The 19,975-nt window shown below is 39.9% G+C and overlaps 3 protein-coding genes across 6 annotated transcripts; all 3 read left to right on the top strand.

Moving 5' to 3' along the window:
* The first annotated feature begins 1,281 nt into the window (after positions 1-1,281).
* On the top strand, positions 1,282-5,591 carry LOC103975120 (protein EMSY-LIKE 3). 4 transcript variants are annotated; one of them, XM_065146093.1, is made up of 11 exons: positions 1,283-1,642; positions 1,735-1,792; positions 3,211-3,413; positions 3,516-3,625; positions 3,742-3,982; positions 4,071-4,298; positions 4,379-4,447; positions 4,517-4,762; positions 4,854-4,922; positions 5,016-5,077; positions 5,243-5,591. In XM_065146093.1, exons 3-11 carry the CDS (start codon positions 3,288-3,290, stop codon positions 5,322-5,324), a joined length of 1,233 nt encoding a protein of 410 aa, XP_065002165.1. In that variant the 5' UTR covers positions 1,283-1,642; positions 1,735-1,792; positions 3,211-3,287; the 3' UTR covers positions 5,325-5,591. The 4 variants fall into 4 exon arrangements, with proteins under 4 accessions (XP_065002164.1, XP_065002165.1, XP_065002162.1 ...); XM_065146092.1 differs by lacking the exon at positions 1,735-1,792 and having other exon boundaries at positions 1,282-1,642; positions 4,113-4,298; XM_065146090.1 differs by lacking the exon at positions 1,735-1,792.
* Positions 5,592-6,505: 914 nt separating this feature from the next.
* LOC103980474 (protein neprosin) lies at positions 6,506-8,604 on the top strand. The gene is made up of 7 exons (XM_065145586.1): positions 6,506-6,661; positions 6,749-6,835; positions 6,931-7,131; positions 7,337-7,504; positions 7,659-7,703; positions 7,772-7,918; positions 8,064-8,604. The coding sequence occupies exons 1-7, from the start codon at positions 6,512-6,514 to the stop codon at positions 8,436-8,438; spliced, it is 1,173 nt and encodes a 390-aa protein (XP_065001658.1). The 5' UTR covers positions 6,506-6,511; the 3' UTR covers positions 8,439-8,604.
* A 2,604-nt stretch (positions 8,605-11,208) lies between these two features.
* Positions 11,209-15,609, top strand: LOC135635027 (protein neprosin-like). Its single transcript, XM_065145825.1, has 5 exons — positions 11,209-11,323; positions 13,803-14,011; positions 14,132-14,299; positions 14,720-14,866; positions 15,571-15,609. Exons 1-5 carry the CDS (start codon positions 11,209-11,211, stop codon positions 15,607-15,609), a joined length of 678 nt encoding a protein of 225 aa, XP_065001897.1.
* The last annotated feature ends 4,366 nt before the right edge of the window (positions 15,610-19,975 follow it).

Here is a 19,975-nt window from a genome sequence, read left to right as displayed (position 1 = left end):
TTGCGTCCCAGAAGAAAATTTTTTCTTGTTAATTTTTTGTGTTGCATCAATGCCCATGCAAAACCACCAACTTGAGATTTGAAGTTTATGAGATTTGAAGTTTATGAGATTTGACATTATCTCTTTAAGTTCTATTATTAATACCCAAATCTATATGCAAATTTTATGAGATTTGAAGTTTGTATAGGAAACACTAATAACACATGTATGTGAGCAGTAGTAAACACCTGAAAAGAGCACTCCCTCATCTCAAGAATTCTCTTTTAAGTGTGACTAAAGAAGGATCAATGCCAAAGTAGTGTATCCATTTTACTATTCTCATTCATACTCTGTAGATACATGTCTATTATTTATAGTCAAGTTTCAGTATCCAATCCAAAATTTCACATTCTCAACCCTGAAGAGACTACTATTCCTGGTCTCAAGAAATCTCTCTTTTTGCCATGAATATCGAAGGATTGATTCAAAGTGGTTGATTCATTTGAGTTAGATAAACATCTTCTCCATCAAATCAACTTATATTGGTCACCACCTGCATATTCTGGTGAGAAAAAAGACTGATTTCTGAGCACTGATAGAAGTCCTTCTGTACTAAGCTTTTGCTTCTCTTGAGAGGCAAGTTAAGTAACTTGTTTGTAGCCTTGGCATTATGTGAAGCTCTTCATCTTTGTGACAACTCTGTGATTTGTATTCAGCAGCAGGAACAACAGTGTTAATTTAGTTTGATGGAGATGTTTCCGAGTTCACATGGGCAGAAGAGAAATCCAAGGAGGGCATCAGCTTCCATGGAAAGCTTGCACAAAGCTTGGGCAATGTCAGCTGTGGACCAAAGCCGCCTCCCTCACCTGTATCTGCATGTGGAGAAGGTGCCAAATTCCATGCATGAAGAAGAAGAGCTCACCTGACCTGACTGAAAGAAACATCAGCACACACACCTCACTTTATTTCTTTTGGTACAGAAGAATAGCTGCATTCCACAGTCTCCTTTCCATATCATGAAGGCTTTCATAAAAAATTTGGATTCACTGATTAATCTCACAGTCTCGTGTACCTAAAAAAGAAGTCATACGTAAATGTGTTGATAATGAGAACAATGAATGATTCGCCCATACTTATCAATTAATTTATTCTATTGCGGGTACGGGCTAAGCAACGCCGGCCCGAGTCCGAAATTATCGGATTTTTGGCCTTTCGGAGCCCCACTTAGATATGATCCGATAACGCGCTGAGACTCCCGCAGCCCACTCGATGCGGTCGGAACTCAAAACGGATTTTACTGTAAAAAGCTCCTTTTTAAATCGCATTTGGCGTCCGACGGGTACCCCCCTTTCCCCTTCGTCTTCCCTCCTCTCCCTCCCTCCGGATCTTCCGAGCACTCACCGATTTCCTCCGGCGCGACTCGATTTCTCGGTCCAATTTGGTCTTCCGTCCCAAGATGGATCGCTTTCTTCAATGGTTCGACCAAAGTGGGCGTGGAAGTGGCGGATCTCTCGTTTTCGGCCTGGATTTGTTCTAGCTGGCGAAAAGAGTCTCTCTTTACCTTTGAGGTGGTTTCAGTGCGTCCGAACATATTTCATTTCGTGAGAGCATTTTCTTGCCTGAGAAAGGTGATCCATGGAGTATGGCCCTTATGATAGTAGCGGTAAGTGGCATTGAGGTTGCTCATCTTGCGATGGCGATTTCTTATGCTGATTCTCGGTTTTTAGTGTAATTTGGATCCATCTTCTTATAAAGGTGTTCATTACTTGGGGGAGTTGGGTGTGGAGGCTTGCTTGATTAGCTCGGATAGTTAGTAAGTGATACAAGATTGAGAAATTAGGTTTCTAGCTTGATTAACCGCATTATAGATTGAATTCTTTCGTTTCACATGGAAGTTCTGTTTTTTATGTGTCTCTGCTAGTTTAAATGCTTCGTTGTGAAGCCAGAATGGAGTAGGCTTCATCTTCGAATGGGATAAGGTTGGCACTTAGCTTCCGTATATTTCTGTGCCTCTTATGCTGAATGAGGATCCAACTTCCCCTTGGTGTGGAGTAAATTCAAGTTCTTCGTGGACGTTGAACAATTGAAGTTGTTTGGATGTATCGTCATTAGGGAGTTAGGCCTCTGAATAATAAGCTGTGCAGACTATTAAATCATCATGTTAAAGCTGTTTCTTCACCCAAGCATGTTGCACTCCAAAGGCATCGAAATCTAAAAGAATATTTTTTAAAACTTTCCTAAATTTGCAATAAGCTTCCACGATATCTTTGTTTAAAAACTTCCAATGTTTATGTTCTGATCCAATATGATAATTTAGTTCACTGTTGTACAAGTTTTTTATAATGATAAGAATAGTGAAGCTCAACTGTTTAGCGAATAATTATAAAACAAGAAAGGAGGCAAGAGATTAGGTTTCACAATCATTTATCACAAATTATTTTTTTCTTCATTTTTGGGTATATGCCTGAGTGAAAGAAATGATAAGTGAATTGTAGGATGGTTGGCCATCCAATTTATCCAAGTTTTAGAACATTTCCAAAGTGGAAGTCAGTCCCTATAATAGATATGATTATGGACATATATTTGATCTTGACCTGATTTTATCCTAGGAGAGAAAATTATAAAAAATTCTAGCTTCGGTTTAGTCCCTTAAACCAAATTATGTTTTCATCGGTTCTTATTTAACTTGAAATCTTGAATCATGAGGTCAAGTATAATTATATAGAGGAAGCACATATAGTATTTCAGGAGGTAAAATGGGTCGAGCTTGGTGTTGATGACAATGAGGCTATAACATCAAACAATGTGTTACATAGCAAACTGGTCCTTTCAAGTGTTGGAAGATGGCTGTTAAGTAGGACTCCAACAATATGAAGAGTAGTTCAACTTAATATTAATAGGCATTAAGAACATTTAGAGTGGCATAAGTGAATAGAATGTTGATTAACCAAGATAAAATACTTAACTAAGAAGTGTGCTCATCCTTAGTATCGTAGAAGAGCTTAGATGAAATCTGTAGATACTTTCTTAAGTCCTTTGGAAGTTGACATTATTGCATAAGTTGCAATAATATCTGTGCTTTCTACACAGTCGTGCAAATCTATAGAGGCCATTTTTCCATGACCAAGCACCTTATCTATAAATAAAGCTAATTGTCATGCTTCCTTTAAATTTTCTTTTGTTGAATTCTCAATATGGTTATTGATTTTATTAGTGCTCCATTGACTGCAGGAACTGATGATGATCTTCCACCATCTCATTATAATAGGAGTGCAAGAGGAGTATGTGTGAATGGGAATGGAAGAGCGATGATTGGTGCTATTCCATATGCTAACATACCAAATGATATGGAAGTTCAAATACATCGGCTTGAGCAAGATGCATATAGTTCAGTTCTTCGAGCGTTTAAGGCTCAATCTGATGCCATTACTTGGGTAGTAGATAACCTAGATTCCACATTAATGTAACTCTGTTGCTGCCCATTAATTTACTCTTGTTTCTTTTTTATTGATGTGTCATGAAAAGTATGTGTTCAGGAGAAGGAAGATCTTATAACTGAGCTCAGAAAGGAGCTGAGAGTATCAGATGAGGAACACAGAGAACTATTAAGCAGGGTTAATGCTGATGACATTATTCAGAGAATAAGGTCTGTAACTGAATGTGTTCTGAGTCTATATTTACAACTATCTAATTAAAACATGTTTTTAACTTTCTTTATGCCATCCTCATTTCTTGTGCATGTTGTTTGCCAACTTCGACTAGAGAATGGAGGCAGGCAGGTGGACTCAAAACTGGAATGCTTGGTAATGCTCAACCAGATGTAGCAGCGCCTGATGTTTCAGCATCTCAAAAGAGGCAGAAGATATCTCAGCCTATATCTACTGTCTCAGTAGGTGCACCATCTCCTGCACTGCACTCACAACTTGCTGCTTCCATGCAGCCTTCATCATCAATTGCAAAAAGGGGAGCTGCTGCAGGAACCAAATCCAAGAAGCCTAAATCAGTAAGTTTTTGAGTTGTAATAGTAAGTTATTTCTTTAATCATCTTTTTTTGTTTCAATGTTCTTCTATTAATAATCTCTAAGTTTTAGGGTTGGACATTATCTGGTGCATCTTCGGTGAAATCCATGCAGTACCCTTCTGCAGGTCCTAGTGGAAGGGTCCAAATTTCCAATAGGAAATATTCTGTTGCTTTTGCAGCAGGTGAAACTCCTGAGCCAGCATCACTTGATCCACTAATTGGGCGGAAAGTCATGACTAGATGGCCCGAAGATGATAATTTTTATGAAGCTGTTATAACTGATTATAATCCACTTGAGGTGTGTTTATTAGTTGTATACATTTTGTTTTATATGATATTGTAATAGTCGTCCTCATCTTTTTTCGGGATTGTTGCCAGGGTCTGCATGCTTTAGTTTATGATATTGGCACGGACAATGAGACATGGAAATGGGTCAATCTCAAAGAGGTGAGCTAGTAATCGTATTACCATAGTTTATGATATTAACACAGATAATGACAGTTTTGATTGTTGCAGATTTGTCCAGAAGATGTAAGATGGGAGGGTGAGGATCCAGGTATCACTCATCAGTCTGGTCAAGGTCCACCACATCATGGGGTTAAGAGGACCACAGGCCACGGTGGTGGAATTCCAGGTGCAGGAAGGGGAAGAGGATCCCTGAAGAGTCAGACGAAGAGAGATTTTCCCCCATCCCAAAATGGCAATGCGAAGAAGAGCACTGGTGATATTGAAATACTCCACACTGAAACTCTAATAAAGGAAGTATGTGCTTAGAAACTGACTGGGATTGTTGATCTTGTCAGGGAGAACACATCTGATATATTTTTCTTCATGTCATTCTTGTGCATCCCAGGTAGAGAAACTTCTTGGTGAAAGTCATATTGATACTCTCGAGATTGACAAAGCCAAGAAAATGTTGAAAGTATGTGGTTATAATTATAAAAGAGAACTTTACTAGTAATGAGCAGTTATCTGTCTCATGAAAAACTAATCAAGGCATTTCGTTTGCGTGCAGGAGCACGAACAGGCATTGATGGATGCAATTGCAAGGCTAGTAGATGCATCTGATTGTGAGAGGTAAATTCTCAATTCCATCCTTCTGTTCAATTTTCCATGTGATTCTGAACATGTCAAAAGTCCAATTTTATTTTACAGGTTAATCATATTTCCTCTGTGCATCTTTAAAGCTTTCTAAAGGTTGATAACAAAGTAGATTGATGCTGGTTACATTACTGCTTTGAGCCCCATTGCGGCATCTTGTTTTGCAGAAGAGGCCAAGCACCAGTTCTCACATGGCCAACCCGTCGACCGTGATCGAGAATGAACCGGAAGAACGGCGGGAACCAGCACGAAGCTAATTACAACAATGACATGGCTGTCAATTGCAGAGAAAGATACGAGGACGACTGAATGGTTGCACGCTGTAGCCTTTGGTTTACCAACACGATGGCAATGGCAGTGACATGTAACTTGTGACCAACCAGTAACGAAGCTACCAACACCTAGGATGTCGAAGGTGGCCCTAGGTAATGTAAAACGCCCTTGCTATTACGCATGGACTATTAATGGTGTCTTCATCTTTCGAGGAACACATTTCTCGTGCAAGGGATTGTCTTTTTACCATCGCAAGTTTCTTTATGCGTTGCTGGGAAAATACGCGCCTCTGCGATGTTCTTTTGAGTTCTTTGGCATGTTGAATTCCAATTCCTCGCATCTCGATAGTCTGTTAAAGTCCGAATCCTCTTTCCTCTACGAGGTCATAAAACATATTTGAATCGATTCTTCGTTCACTAATTCAGAAATAACGAGCTTAAATTAATCAGGAGACAGTTGCTACGAAATTTGAACGAAAGCACTAAGATCTTTACAAGACACAGGAAAAGATGAATATTCCGAGAAGTTTGCTGACTAAATCAGTTGTTGAGAAAGGGGAGTTCCCACCGTTGACCGAAATTATCATTGACGGTCATGACATCTTCCTTCCACGACAACGCTAAGATCTTTCTTTTCTTTCTTTTTGCCGGTTGAATTAATTAGTAGCTGAGTTGGCCCAAACAACTTGCGCTAATACTAATAAATGGTCTTGATGTTGTGATAACATCGAGTATTGTTTGTTGACAATTTATCTTTCACGTACACTTAATGTGATTGGAGATGCTAACGAAGGCCATGTCGAACACAGCCTTTGTTTAGGTTTAGCAGAAGGGGTTTCCACCCATCTATAGAATTCCGGTGTGAACCCAGTAAGAGTCGTGGCATCCCATATTCTGAGCTGACCAGGACGTCTCCGAAGGGGAAGAAAGTATTAGGAGGGAGCGCTGATCACGTACGCTGCAATAAATTACGACTTCTCGAGTCTTTTCACAACAGGAATTGACATTGTCTTGGTCCAAGTAGAAATGGTCAATCTGCCGTGGAGAGCATGTCGAGAGAGAGAGGACGCAGCCTCGGCGATCAGTTTTTATATAAGAACATGGCCACAGGAGGAAGACAAGCAACCCGAGAGTTGTCATGGCTTCTAATGGATGCAGGCACTCTCTTTCCATCCACGCCATCGTCTCTCTCGTGCTTATGTTGCTTGCTGCCGCTGCTACCTGTCTCCCGGCTTCAGCAGCAAACAGCCCAAAGCAGTCGAACAAGCCTTCTCTGAAGACAGTGCAGGTACTTAGTTCTCTCGTCCTTCGTCTTCTTCTTCTTCTTCTTCGTTTGGTAGGGAGCATAGTAAGCCTGTTTCTGCTGTTCTCACAGAGTCCAGATGGCGACATCATCGACTGCGTTCCCTCTCATCTCCAACCGGCATTCGATCATCCCAAGCTCAAAGGACTGAAACCCTTGGTAACCGACACGCATATTCAAGCACGTAAATAGTAATCACATGCATTCACCTTAGGGTTTCATCAACTCTTCCTTCTTCTCAAACGTTTACACAGGAACCGCCTATGAGACCCCAAGGCCGCAAGGCCAAGTCCATGGCCGGTGGCATAACCCAGTTGTGGAGAGCCTCCGGGGAGACGTGCCCACAGGGAACAGTTCCGATTAGAAGAACCACGGAAGAAGAGGCTCTGCGAGTGAGGAAGTATGAGAGGAAGCTTGTAGAGGGTGCAGGAGAAAGTCCCTCCACTAATCATGAGGTTAGAATGGTTGCTGTATTGGTCGTTCATCAAAAACTAATATTAGGAGGAATCTTTGAGGAATCAAAAACATGTATATATATATATATATATATATATATATATATATATATATATATATATATATATATATATATATATATATATATATATATGTATGTATAGATGTGGTGTTTATTATTCATATACAATGTGTGTGTGACAGTATGCAATTGGGACGGTGGAAGATGAAAACTTGTACTACGGTGCAGAAGCCACCTACAACGTGTGGGCGCCGGCGGTGGCCAACAACGGCGAGTTCAGCTTATCACAGTTTTGGCTCACGTCTGGCACTTACGCCACCAACCTCAACACCATCGAAGCCGGGTGGCAGGTAACTATTTCCTCCAAACCACTTCTATGTATACATATATTTAAATGAATTGACACCACTAAAAAAAAGTAGATGATATATATAGGGTGATTGTTACACTCGTAGTGTGTCTTCTTCGATCCATTTTTGTGATGCAACATATAATTTTTCTCAGGTTCTATACGGGAATAGCTATCCAAGATTCTTCATTTACTGGACGGTATGGCCTCCTCCTCCTCTTTGCCCTCCAAGTGAATTAGAGATTCCTTATATCCTCGAATATCGTAGGCCGATGGGTATCAGAACACGGGTTGCTATGACCTAGAGTGCGCTGGTTTCGTCCAAACCAACAACGATATCGTTGTCGGAGGTTCCATCAATCCAACATCGACTTACGATGGCCAGCAATCCGAAATGAAGCTACTGGTTTGGAAGGTAATTGAATTATATTGACTCGTCGCATGAACCCCCCTTCGCCGATCAAATCAGTGTTTATTCGTTCGCTATAGACGAAATGCATGAGGGTTCAGGCTTAATCGCTATTAAGAAGAAAATCGTATATGCTTTGATGGTGCAACAGGATCACAAGGATGGGAACTGGTGGCTGGAGTGGGACTCCACCGTGGTCGGCTACTGGCCGTCGTCCTTGTTCAGCCACCTCGCGGACAACGCAACCTCGGTGCAGTTCGGCGGCGAGATCGTCAACAACGGCCCTTCCGGCGTCCACACCGCCACCCAGATGGGCAGCGGATACTTCCCGGAGGAAGGCTACCGCAGAGCTGCTTACACTCGTAACCTACAAGTGGTGGACGCCACCAACACCCTCTTCCCGGTGCAGAGCCTCAGCCTCACTGCCGGAAAGCCCAACTGCTACAACATAACCAAAGGCGTCAACAGTGACTGGGGAACGCACTTCTTCTTTGGAGGCCCGGGAAGGAGCGATGTGTGCCCTTGAGCAATCGGAGCATCTCCTCTCTCATCTACTGCTCTCTTCTCCGATGGTTGCGCCTGTGTCTTTGTGTGGAATAATGGTGGTCTTTGTTGTATTTGCTTTGGTCTAATACACGCAGATCATGCGTATACTACAGTAATAAATGCATTATCTAACTGGTTCTTTAGAATCTTTCCCTCTGTTATATATACTTCAGGAACAAATATTACGAGTAACCCTTCAGCTGTTGAACGATCGGTTTTGCAGAGACTTGAACTTTATTTCGAAATCAATGACTTAAAAGGAAAAGAAAAGAAAAAGAGAGAGAAACATGATCAGTTTGCATAAGAATGGATCGAAGAATCTTCCGTCACAAGATGGACATCAGATGCCATGTTCGTAATCGTCGGTAGCTGAGTGTTCATTGCAGAAAAAGCAACAAGTGAGAACCGTGGTGAGCTGACGTTTTTCACCTTTATTTGGCTCAGCAGTAGGAAGATACCACAGAAGCGCAACATGCTGGTTTCGGGCATGGATAGACGTTGGAAAACTGTCGTCGGCGGCAGGGGGAGGGGGGCGGAGAGGAAGCAGGGGAAGTGGCCAAGAATAATCGGTCGACGGTATCGGATACGTAACCTTCCCGACAAGCAGATTGTGAGATCGAGGTCCTAAAACTATGTGATTTTTAACCAAAAAAATCTAAAAAAATATAAAGAGGAAGAAAATAAAAAAGTAAAACAAAGAAAGATTATGTATTATAACTTTGTTTAGGGATTCTTACAAGGATGCATCGTCTTAGAGCGAGAAAATACGGGAGCAGCTAAACAGACAGAAAAGGAAGCATGAGCCTAAAAGCGTAGGTTAGAAAATTTTCTCTGGCGTCAACCTTTCACGAACACGCTAAGATCTTTATTTTCTTTCTAAAGTAGCAGATGAGAAAGGAGATGTATCACCGCCTAACCAAATAACATGCGCTACTCTTAGTGGTTTTGATAGCGACAACATTATATGTAATGGCTTATCCTTTCAAGTGACACTTGAGCGATTGGAAATGCCAAAGAAGGCCATGTGATTCACAACCTTTGTGTAGATTTAGCAGAAGAATGCAAGAAGGATCTCCACTTAGCTGAAGTCGTGGGCCAAATAGAAATTGGCATTGACATCGTCCAAATAGAAATGGTGAATCTGCTGTGGAAAACGTGTAGAAAGAGAGGAGGCAGCCTTGGTGATCGGTTCTTATATAAGAACATGGCCACAGGAGGAAGACGAGCAACCCGAGAGCTGTCATGGCTTCTAACGGATGCAGGCCCTCTCTTCCCATCCATGCCATCGTCTCTCTCGTGCTTCTGATGCTTGCTGCCGCTGCTACCTGTCTCCCGGCTTCAGCAGCAAACAGCCCAAAGCAGTCGAACAGGCCTTCTCTGAAGACAGTGCAGGTACTTAGTCCTCTCGTCCTTCGTCTTCGTCTTCTTCTTCTTCTTGTTTGGTAGGGAGCGTAGTAAAGCCTGTTTCTTCTGTTCTCACAGAGTCCAGATGGCGATATCATCGACTGCGTTCCCTCTCATCTCCAACCGGCATTCGATCATCCCAAGCTCAAAGGACTGAAACCCTTGGTAATCGACACGCATATTCAAGCACGTAAATAGTAATCACTGCTGGAATTAAACTTGTTCAAATGTCATAAAGAGATTCATTGCATCAAGAGGGAGATTCATTACATGAAGAAGAAAAAATGGATTAAAAGTCTATAGAAGAATAAGTCAGATTGGTTATTGGTTTTTGAAAGGATTTCTTGAAAGAGAATGATTCATCTTGAATACAATTATTATAATGTATCTTTGGGGACTATATAAACCTCATATGTTGGGTCATGAGGGTAATAGAGTTTCTGAAATTGTAAAAGTATTTTTTTGAGAGAAGAATATAGAAGATTGAAAGCTTGTCATACTCTTCCTCTATTTGATATCTCTATCTTCTCTTCCTATCAACATCAACATTTGGTATCAGAGCATAGGTTAAGCTATGTCTTCTTCCTCAAGTGCCATCCAACTCCAGATCCCCAGATTGACAAAAGAAAATTATGACATATGGTGCATCCAAATGAAGGTTCTTCTAGGCTCCCAAGATGTATGGGAGTTTGTAGAAGATGGATTTGCTGAACCAAGTCCAGCAGAAGAAGGAGCAATGAATGCAGAAGGAAGAAAACAACTCAAAGAAAGAAGGAAGAAGGAGAAAAAGGCTTTGTTCACAATCTACCAAGGCCTTGATGATACAATGTTCGAGATCATCGCTCCAGCAAATACTTCAAAGGAGGCTTGGGAAATGCTTCAAAGAGCATTCGGTGGTGTTGATAAGGTAAAGAAACTTCGTCTACAAGTTTTACGAGCCGAGTTTGAGAAATTACAACAAGGTACTTCTGAAACTATTTTTGATTACTTCTCAAAAATCATTTCTATTGTTCATCAAATGAGACGAAATGGTGAACAAGTAAATGATCAGAGAGTAATAGAAAAAATATTGAGATCTCTAGATCCGAAATTTGATTTTATTGCTGTTGCGATTGAAGAATCTAAAGATTTGGAAAAAATGTCTTTAGAAGAACTTATGGGTTCCCTTCAAGTTCATGAACAAAGGATTACAAAAAGAGGAGAAGAGAAAACTATGGAGCAAGCACTACAAGCTAAGTTTGCTCTTGAAAATAAAAGAGAATCAAATTCTCAAAGAGGAAGAGGACGAGGACAAAGAGGAAGAGGAGGCAGAAATCAGACCAATCAAGAATCTCCAAACAGTGAAGATGTTGGAGAAAATTATAACCAAAGAGGCCGAGGTTATGGTCGAGGACGTGGCCGAGGCCATGGACATGGCAGAAACTCTAAAAGGTCTGAAATACAATGCTATGTTTGCAAAAGGTATGGACATTACTCTTATGAATGTTATTATAATCCTAATAATCAAGGTGATAAGGCAAATTTTGTTGAGGAAGAAAAGAAGGAAAATCAAGTTTTGCTAATGAGTTATGAAAATTTGAAAAATGATCAGTCTATGACATGGTATCTAGATACAGGAGCCTCAAATCACATGTGTGGCATCAAAGAGCTATTTTCAGAAATGGATACAAGTTATTTCGGGAATATTACATTTGGTGATTTGTCTCAAAGACCAGTAAGAGGCAAAGGTAAAATTCTCCTTGAACTTAATAATGGCAAGGAATTATGCATTTCAGATGTTTATTATGTTCCTGATATGAAAAATAATATTCTAAGCTTGGGACAATTACTTTAAAAAGGTTATGATATTGAGATGAAAGATATGGCTCTCTCAATTCGTGACAAGAATAAAACATTGATATCACATATGAAAATGGCAAGGAATAGAATGTTTCCTCTACATTTGAGTATTTTTGATCAATCAAATTATTTTAAAGCTGATATTGAGGATATTTCTACACTTTGGCATCTTAGATATGCTCATTTAAATTTTGAGGCTTTGAAACTTCTAGAAAAGTATAATATGGTGACAGGAATGCCAAAAATTGATCGCCCAACAAAATTGTGTGAAGTATGTGTCATGGGTAAACAAGAAAGAAAGCCTTTCAAAGTGAGAAGAACAAAAAGAGCATGGCATCGACTCGATCTGGTGCACTCGGATGTTTGTGGCCCTATCAATCCAGTAACACTTGGAGGAAGCAGGTATTTTCTTACATTTACTGATGATCATAGTGGCAAAACTTGGGTTTACATGTTAAAAGAAAAGAAAGAAGTTTTAAGCAAATTCAAAGAATTTAAGAATTTGGTTGAAAGACAAAGTTGTTGTAAGATTAAATGTTTAAGAACAAATAGAGGTGGTGAATATATATCAAATGAATTTGAAAGTTTTTGTAGAAATAATGGAATTCTACATCAATTCACTATGTCATACACACCTCAACAAAATGGTGTCTCAGAAAGAAAAAATAGGACTATCCTTAATATGGTCCGATGTATGTTAAAGGAAAGAAAAATTCCGAAAGAATTTTGGGGTGATGCTGTTGCTTGTGCAGTTTATTTGCTTAACAGGTTTCCGACAAAGCGAATTGGTAATGTTACACCAGAAGAAGCATGGAGCTTACAAAAACCAAGAGTTGATCATTTGAGGATTTTTGGAAGTGTTGCATTTGCCAAGATACCAGAAGAGAAGAGAACAAAATTGGAGGATAAAAGTCAAAAATGTATTTTGCTAGGTTATCCAGAAAATTCCAGTGGTTACAAACTCTACAATCCTATCACAAATAAAGTTGTGATGTCAAGATATGTTAGTTTGATGAACAACAGATTTGGAACTGGAAAAGTGATGAGCAGCATAAGAAAGCTGTAGCTTCAGAAGAAGATGATATAATACAAGCAAGCACCGAAGTGGCTGTGCCGGAATCATCACCTAGATCAGCTAGGTTACATGATTCAAGAAGTCCAATTATAAGAAGGACAAGACCGATTCAGGACCTATATGATGTGACTCGAAGGATTGATACTAACAATGATGAACTTTCTTTATTTTGTCTTTTTGCAGGATATGATCCATTAACCTTTGAAGAAGCTTATAGAGATGAAAAATGGCGACAAATTATGAATGAAGAGATTCATGCAATTAACAAAAATAATACATGGGAGCTTACTACACTTCCAGAAGACCACCAAGCTATCGGTGTTAAGTGGATCTTCAAAACAAAAAGAAATGCAAAAGGAGAGGTGGAGAAATACAAGGCTAGATTGGTCGTGAAGGGATATAAACAACATTATGGGATTGATTATGAAGAAGTATTTACGCCAGTTGCTCGATTAGAGACAGTAAGATTACTTATCTCTCTAGCAGCTCAAATGAAATGGAAGATTTTACAAATGGATATCAAATCAGTATTTCTTAATGGAGTTCTTGAAGAAGAGGCATATATTCAACAACTTCGAAGAAAAACTTGGCATGCTAGATGAAACAAGTTTAAGGGGGGAGAATGCTGGAATTAAACTTGTTCAAATGTCATAAAGAGGTTCATTGCATCAAGAGGGAGATTCATTACATGAAGAAGAAAAAATGGATTAAAAGTCTATAGAAGAATAAGTCAAATTGGTTATTGGTTCTTGAAAGGATTTCTTGAAAGAGAATGATTCATCTTAAATATAATTATTATAATGTATCTTTGGGGACTATATAAACCCCATATATTGGGTCATGAGGGTAATAGAGTTTCTGAAATTGTAAAAATGTTTTTTTGAGAGAAGAATATAGAAGATTGAAAGCTTGTCATACTCTTCCTCTATTTGATATCTCTATCTTCTCTTCTTATTAACATCAACAATCACATGCATGCACCTTTGGGTTTCATCAACTCTTCCTGCTTCTCAAACGTTTACACAGGAGACGCCGGAGAGACCCAAAGGCCGCAAGGCAAGTCCATGGCCGGTGGCATCACCGAGTTGTGGAGAGCCTCACGGGAGACGTGCCCACAGGGAACAGTTCCGATTAGAAGAACCACGGAAGAAGAGGCTCTGCGAGTGAGGAAGTATGAGAGGAAGCTTTTAGAGGGTGCAGCAGAAAGTCCCTTCCCTAATCATGAGGTTAGGATGGTTGGTGTGTTGGTCGTTAATCAAAAACTAATATTAGGAGGAATCTTTGAGGAATCAAAAACATATATATATATATATATATATGGTGTTTATTATTCATATACTATATTTGTGTGACAGTATGCAATTGGGACGGTGAAAGATGAAAACCTGTACTACGGTGCAGAAGCCACCTACAACGTGTGGGCGCCGGCAGTGGCCAACAACGGCGAGTTCAGCTTATCACAGTTTTGGCTCACTTCTGGCACTTACGCCACCAACCTCAACACCATCGAAGCCGGGTGGCAGGTAATGTATCATAGAAGATGGTGAGATATAGAGATCATAAGGTCGAGTGATGATGAATAAAAATATTTCAATTTAATGCTCTCTTTTCAGTTTAATTAGAATACACTTTGGTCGAGTAAACACACAGACAAAAGTGCTTTAGAGAAAACGTACGAGTTAAAATAAATGTTATTTTGTTACTTTAATGTTGGATTTCATGAGAAAAGAAATTGTTATATTAATTGTGTCTTCTTCTTCGATCCATTTTGTGACGCAACCTATAATATTTCCCTCGTTTTATTTTTCTCAGGTTCTATACGGACAGAGCTATCCAAGATTCTCATTTATTGGACGGTATGAACTCCTCCATGCCCTCCCAAGTGAAACTGAGATCAATTTAGAGATGTCTTATTGTGTATGCCATGTCCTCAAATATTGTAGGCCGATGCATATAAGTCCACGGGTTGCTATAACATAGAGTGCGCTGGTTTCGTCCAAACCGACACCAATATCGTTCTCGGAGGCTCTATCAATCCATCATCAACTTACAACGGAAAGCAAATGGAAGTGGAGATACTAGTTCGGAAGGTAATTAAATTATATTGACTCGTCTTTGACGGGGATATAAAGAGGAATAACCTTTGTATATGAACAAATACTAGAAGACCATAATACGCAGCGGAATAAAATGGAAACACAATCAAACAAAATATCAAGATATACGTGGAAAACTCCTTCAATGTAAAGGGTAAAAACCACGGGGCAAACTAGAGATAATCCACTATAAGAATAATGAATATACAAATCTCAATCTCTTGCCCAAAACCCTAGCAACAACCACGAGAGAATAACTGGGATATAAGGATTACGTCACTGCCCACAATATCTAAAACCTCCCCAAGTAATCATAGTAAGAGTCTACTGTAGATTTGATCTAACCTGAGATGAGAACACTGCTAGATGATTGAGAACAGTCTCTCTGCGTTGTCCTTGTCTTCTTCCCTTTCTTTCTCTTGTTTTTCTACCTTGTTCTTCTCTCTTTGTTACTACGAGGATGTCAATGTTGCTGCCCACGTTGCTGCCTTTTTCTGCTTCTAAAACGCAGCCCCCACACCCCCCTTATATTGATCTAGGGTTAGGTCAAAGGGGTGTGGGTTGTGGGCTGAACCCACTTTGGGCTGCCAGCCCAACAACCTCCCCCTTCAGCCCATAAGGGAGGCTGTCCCATAACTCCTCAATGTGAAGTCATGTCGACCAACTATTGGCTTATCTCCTGTCTTTCTTTTGGTAAGGTCTTCGTCAACATGTCTGCTCCGTTGTCATCTGTATGAATTTTCTGAAGCTACAACTGCTTCTCTTCAAATACATTTCGAATCCAGTGGTATCTGACATCTATATGCTTTGACTTGGAATGAAACATTGGGTTCTTACACAAATGGATGACACTCTGGCTGTCATAATGCACCATATAATTTTCCTGTTTCAGCCGTAATTCTTGTAAGAATTCTTTCATCCATAACATTTCTCTGCATACCTCTGTAGCAGCAATATATTCTGCTTCTGTGGTGGAAAGAGCAATACACCTTTGTAACCTGGATTGCCATGACACAGCTCCCCCTGCAAAAGTAAGTACATAACCTGAAGTGGACTTCCTCGTATCTATATCTCTTGCCATATCTGCAGCTGTGTAACCTGTCAACATAGGTGGTCCACCTCCAAAGCTTAAACAAACCTTAGAACTCCCTCTGAGATATCTAAAAATCCACTTCACTGCTGCCCAGTGCTCTTTGCCTGGATTTGCAAGAAATCTGCTAGTAACACCCACTGCATATGCGATGTCTGGCCTCGTACATACCATTGCATACATTAAACTTCCAACTGCTGAAGCATAAGGAACCTTTTGCATTTTCTCCTTCTCCTCATCACTTGACGGACTCTATTCTGAGCACAACTTGAAGTGACCTGCAAGAGGAGAACCAACTGGTTTTGCATTGCTCATACTGAATCTTTCCAATACCTTCTCGATGTATTTCTTCTGTGATAACCAAATCTTCTTGTTTTTCCTGTCACGAGAAATCTGCATGCCTAGTATTTGCTTTGCTGGCCCCATGTCCTTCATTGCAAAAGACTCACTCAGTTCCTTCTTCAACCTGTCAATTTTAGACATATCTTTCCCAAGAATAAGCATGTCATCAACATAAAGTAAGAGAATAATAAAATCCTCACAAAACCATTTGATGTTCATTGTACACAATGATCTGAAGCCATTCTTTTGTATCCATTTTCTATCATAAATGAATCAAACTTTCTGTACCACTGTCTTGGAGCTTGCTTTAGCCCATACAAGCTCTTCTTCAATTTGCAGACAAAATTATCTTTACCTTTGACTTTGAAGCCTTCTGGTTGCTCCATATAAATTTCCTTCTCCAAATCACCATGAAGGAAAGCTGTCTTCACATCTAACTGTTCAACCTCCAAGTCCTGACTAGCAGCAATACCAAGAGCAACACGAATAGAAGACATTTTAACAACATGAGAAAATATCTCTTCAAAGTCAATACCTTTCTTTTGACCAAAGCCTTTCACAACCAATCTAGCTTTGTACTTTGGTTTAGAACAATATTCTTGAGTCTTCAACCTAAAAACCCACTTGTTCTTCAAGGCCTTCATTCCATTTGGTAGCAGCACCAAATCATAAGTGTAGTTCTTCTGAAGAGCATCCATCTCTTCCTGTATAGCAACTAACCACTTCTATTTCTGCTCACTCTCAACTGCTTCCTGGTAACTCTCTGGTTCACCTGCATCAGTAAGCATCACATACTCATCTGTAGAGTATCTTCTGGAAGGTTGACGTTGTCTAGAAGATCATCTTAACTGAGGTTCTGCGGGAACTTACTCTCCTACTTCTTCTTGCTCAACATATCATGCAGGTAAATCAACATCAGGCTCTACACTATTTTCCTGCACATCTCCCCCATCACCCTGATATACTGGAGGAATAACTGGGTCACAATCTGCTAATCCTTCTACAAAAGTTTTGGCTGGTGCCTTCTTCTTCAAATCCTCAAAGGTTTGATTCTCAAAGAAGACCACATCTCTGCTCCTGAACACCTTCTGCTTTTCTGGATCCCAAAGCCTGTAACCAAACTGATTATGTGAGTAACCAAGAAAAATACATTCTTTAGACTTATCATCTAGCTTGGACCTCTCATTATCTGGAACATGTGCAAATGCACGACAACCAAACACTCTCAAATGCCTGTAAGAAACATCTTTCCCTGACCATACATGCTCTGCAACATCACCATCTAGGGCTGTACATGGTGATAAGTTGATCACATCAACTGCAGTCCTCAAAGCCTCATCCCAAAACCTTTTGGGTAGCTTGGCCTGTGAAAGCATACATCTGATCTTTTCCATGATGGTGCGGTTCATCCTCTCTGCAATTGCATTATGCTGAGGTGTACCAGGAACTGTCATCTCATGTTGGATCTCATGTGACCTGCAATAGTCATTAAACAATCCCGTATACTCACCACCATTATCTGATCTTATGCATTTCAATTTCCTTTCTGTCTCCCTTTCAACCCTGGCATGAAACTCTTTGAAGACATTAATAACCTGATCTTTGGTCTTCAAAGCATAAGCCCAAACTTTCCTGAAAAAACCATCTATAAAAGTGACAAAATAAAGTACACCACTTATACCAAGAACATCAACAGATCCACCAGGAGTTTTTGTCCTCAAAGGACCACATACATCTGTATAAACAGGGTCTAAGGTATGCATTTTTCTAGACAAAGCAGCACTAGCAAATGAAACTCTATATTGTTTACCAGCCAAACAATCAATACAAGGGTTCAGATGTATACCTCTGAGATCTGGCAATACCTCTCTCTTGGAAAGAGCTTGCAGCCTCTTCTCGCTCATGTGTCCCAATCGCCTATGCCACAACTCCATACTGAAGTCTTTCTCTGTAGCATTTAACTGCTCACCATAAGTTTTAGCCTGCAACCTGTACAAAGTATGACATTTCTTTCCACTAGTTATAACAAGAGAACCCTTACTGAGCTTCCATTGCCCTCTGTGAAATCTGCTTTCATACTCTTCATCATCTAGTCTTCCAACTGAAATTAAATTTAGCCTCAAGTCAACCACATGCCTCACATCCTTAAGTACCAACTTACAGCCAAGGTTGGTCTTTAAATGGATATCACCCATGCCAATGATGTCTGCTGTGCCATAGTTGCCCATCTTGACAACACCAAAGTTTCCAGACTTGTATGTAGCAAAAAACTCCCTCCGTGGTGTAGCATGATAAGAAGCACCTATGTCAATCACCCACTCAAGATCCTGACACACACAAGAAAAAATATCATCAGAAGGAGACAAAATCAAATAATCACCACCCTGCACTGTAGCTGTAGTATTATCCTTTGACTCTGTAGACTCCACTTCTTTTCCCTTTTTCTTGTTCTTCTTAGGTTGCTTACATTGGTTCTTGTAATGTCCTTTCTCACCACAGTTATAGCAAACAATATCTTTTCTTGATCTTGACTTGCTCCTACCCATACGTGAACTGCTTCTAGACTTTGACCTTCCTCTGTTCTCTGAGATAAGTGCCTGTGAATCATTCTGAGATGTTGCCGAACTCTTTTTTCTCAACTCCTCATTCAACAAACTGCTTGTTACTTGACTCATAGTGACAATACCATCTGGCGCAGAATTACTAAGGGAAACCACCAGTGTCTCCCAACTTTCTGGTAATGAACTGAGAAGTAACAATGCCTGCAACTCATCATCAAGAGACATTCTCATAGAGGATAACTGGTTAGTAATACTCTGCATTTCATTCAAATGCTCAGCAATAGAAGCACCCTCTCTATATTTTAGGTTCACAAGTTTTCTGATCAAAAAAGCTTTGTTGCCAGCTGTTTTTCTTTCATAGAGACTTTCCAATTTTTTCCAAAGAGAATATGCAGAAATTTCAGTAGAAACATGGTGAAATACACTATCATCAAGCCACTGTCTAATAAATCCAATTGTTTTTCGATCTAACCTCTTCCACTCATCATCTATCATAGTTGTAGGTTTTGCACTATCCCCTTGCAAAGGTCCATACAAATCTTTGCAATACAAGAGATCTTCCATTCTTGGTTTCCATATCATCCAATTATTTCCATTCAAACTAATCATGCGAGAAATATTACTGGCCTCCATGTTCAAATACAAAAATTAAATCACCAAAACCCCGCTCTGATACCAGTTGATGGGGATATAAAGAGGAATAACCTTTGTATAGGAACAAATACTAGAAGACCAAAATACGCAGCGGAATAAAATGGAAACACAATCAAACAGAACACCAAGATATACGTGGAAAACCCCTTCAATGTGAAGGGTAAAAACCACGGGGCAAACTAGAGATAATCCACTATGAGAATAATGAATATACAAATCTCAATCTCTTGCCCAAAACCCAAGCAACAACCACAAGAGAATAACTGGGATACAAGGATCACGTTACTGCCCACAATATCTAAAACCTCCCAAGTAATCACAACAAGAGCCTACTGTAGATTTGATCTAACCTGAGATGAGAACACTGCTAGATGATTGTGAACAGTCTCTCTGCGTTGTCCTTGTCTTCTTTCCTTTCTTTCTCTTCCTCTTCTGCCTTGTTCTTCTCTCTTTGTT

Source organism: Musa acuminata, chromosome BXJ3-4, assembly GCF_036884655.1.
Source record: "Musa acuminata AAA Group cultivar baxijiao chromosome BXJ3-4, Cavendish_Baxijiao_AAA, whole genome shotgun sequence".
Lineage (NCBI taxonomy): Eukaryota > Viridiplantae > Streptophyta > Magnoliopsida > Zingiberales > Musaceae > Musa > Musa acuminata.
The sequence above is the reverse complement of the archived record's forward strand: the minus strand, read 5'-3'. Positions and strand labels throughout refer to the sequence as shown.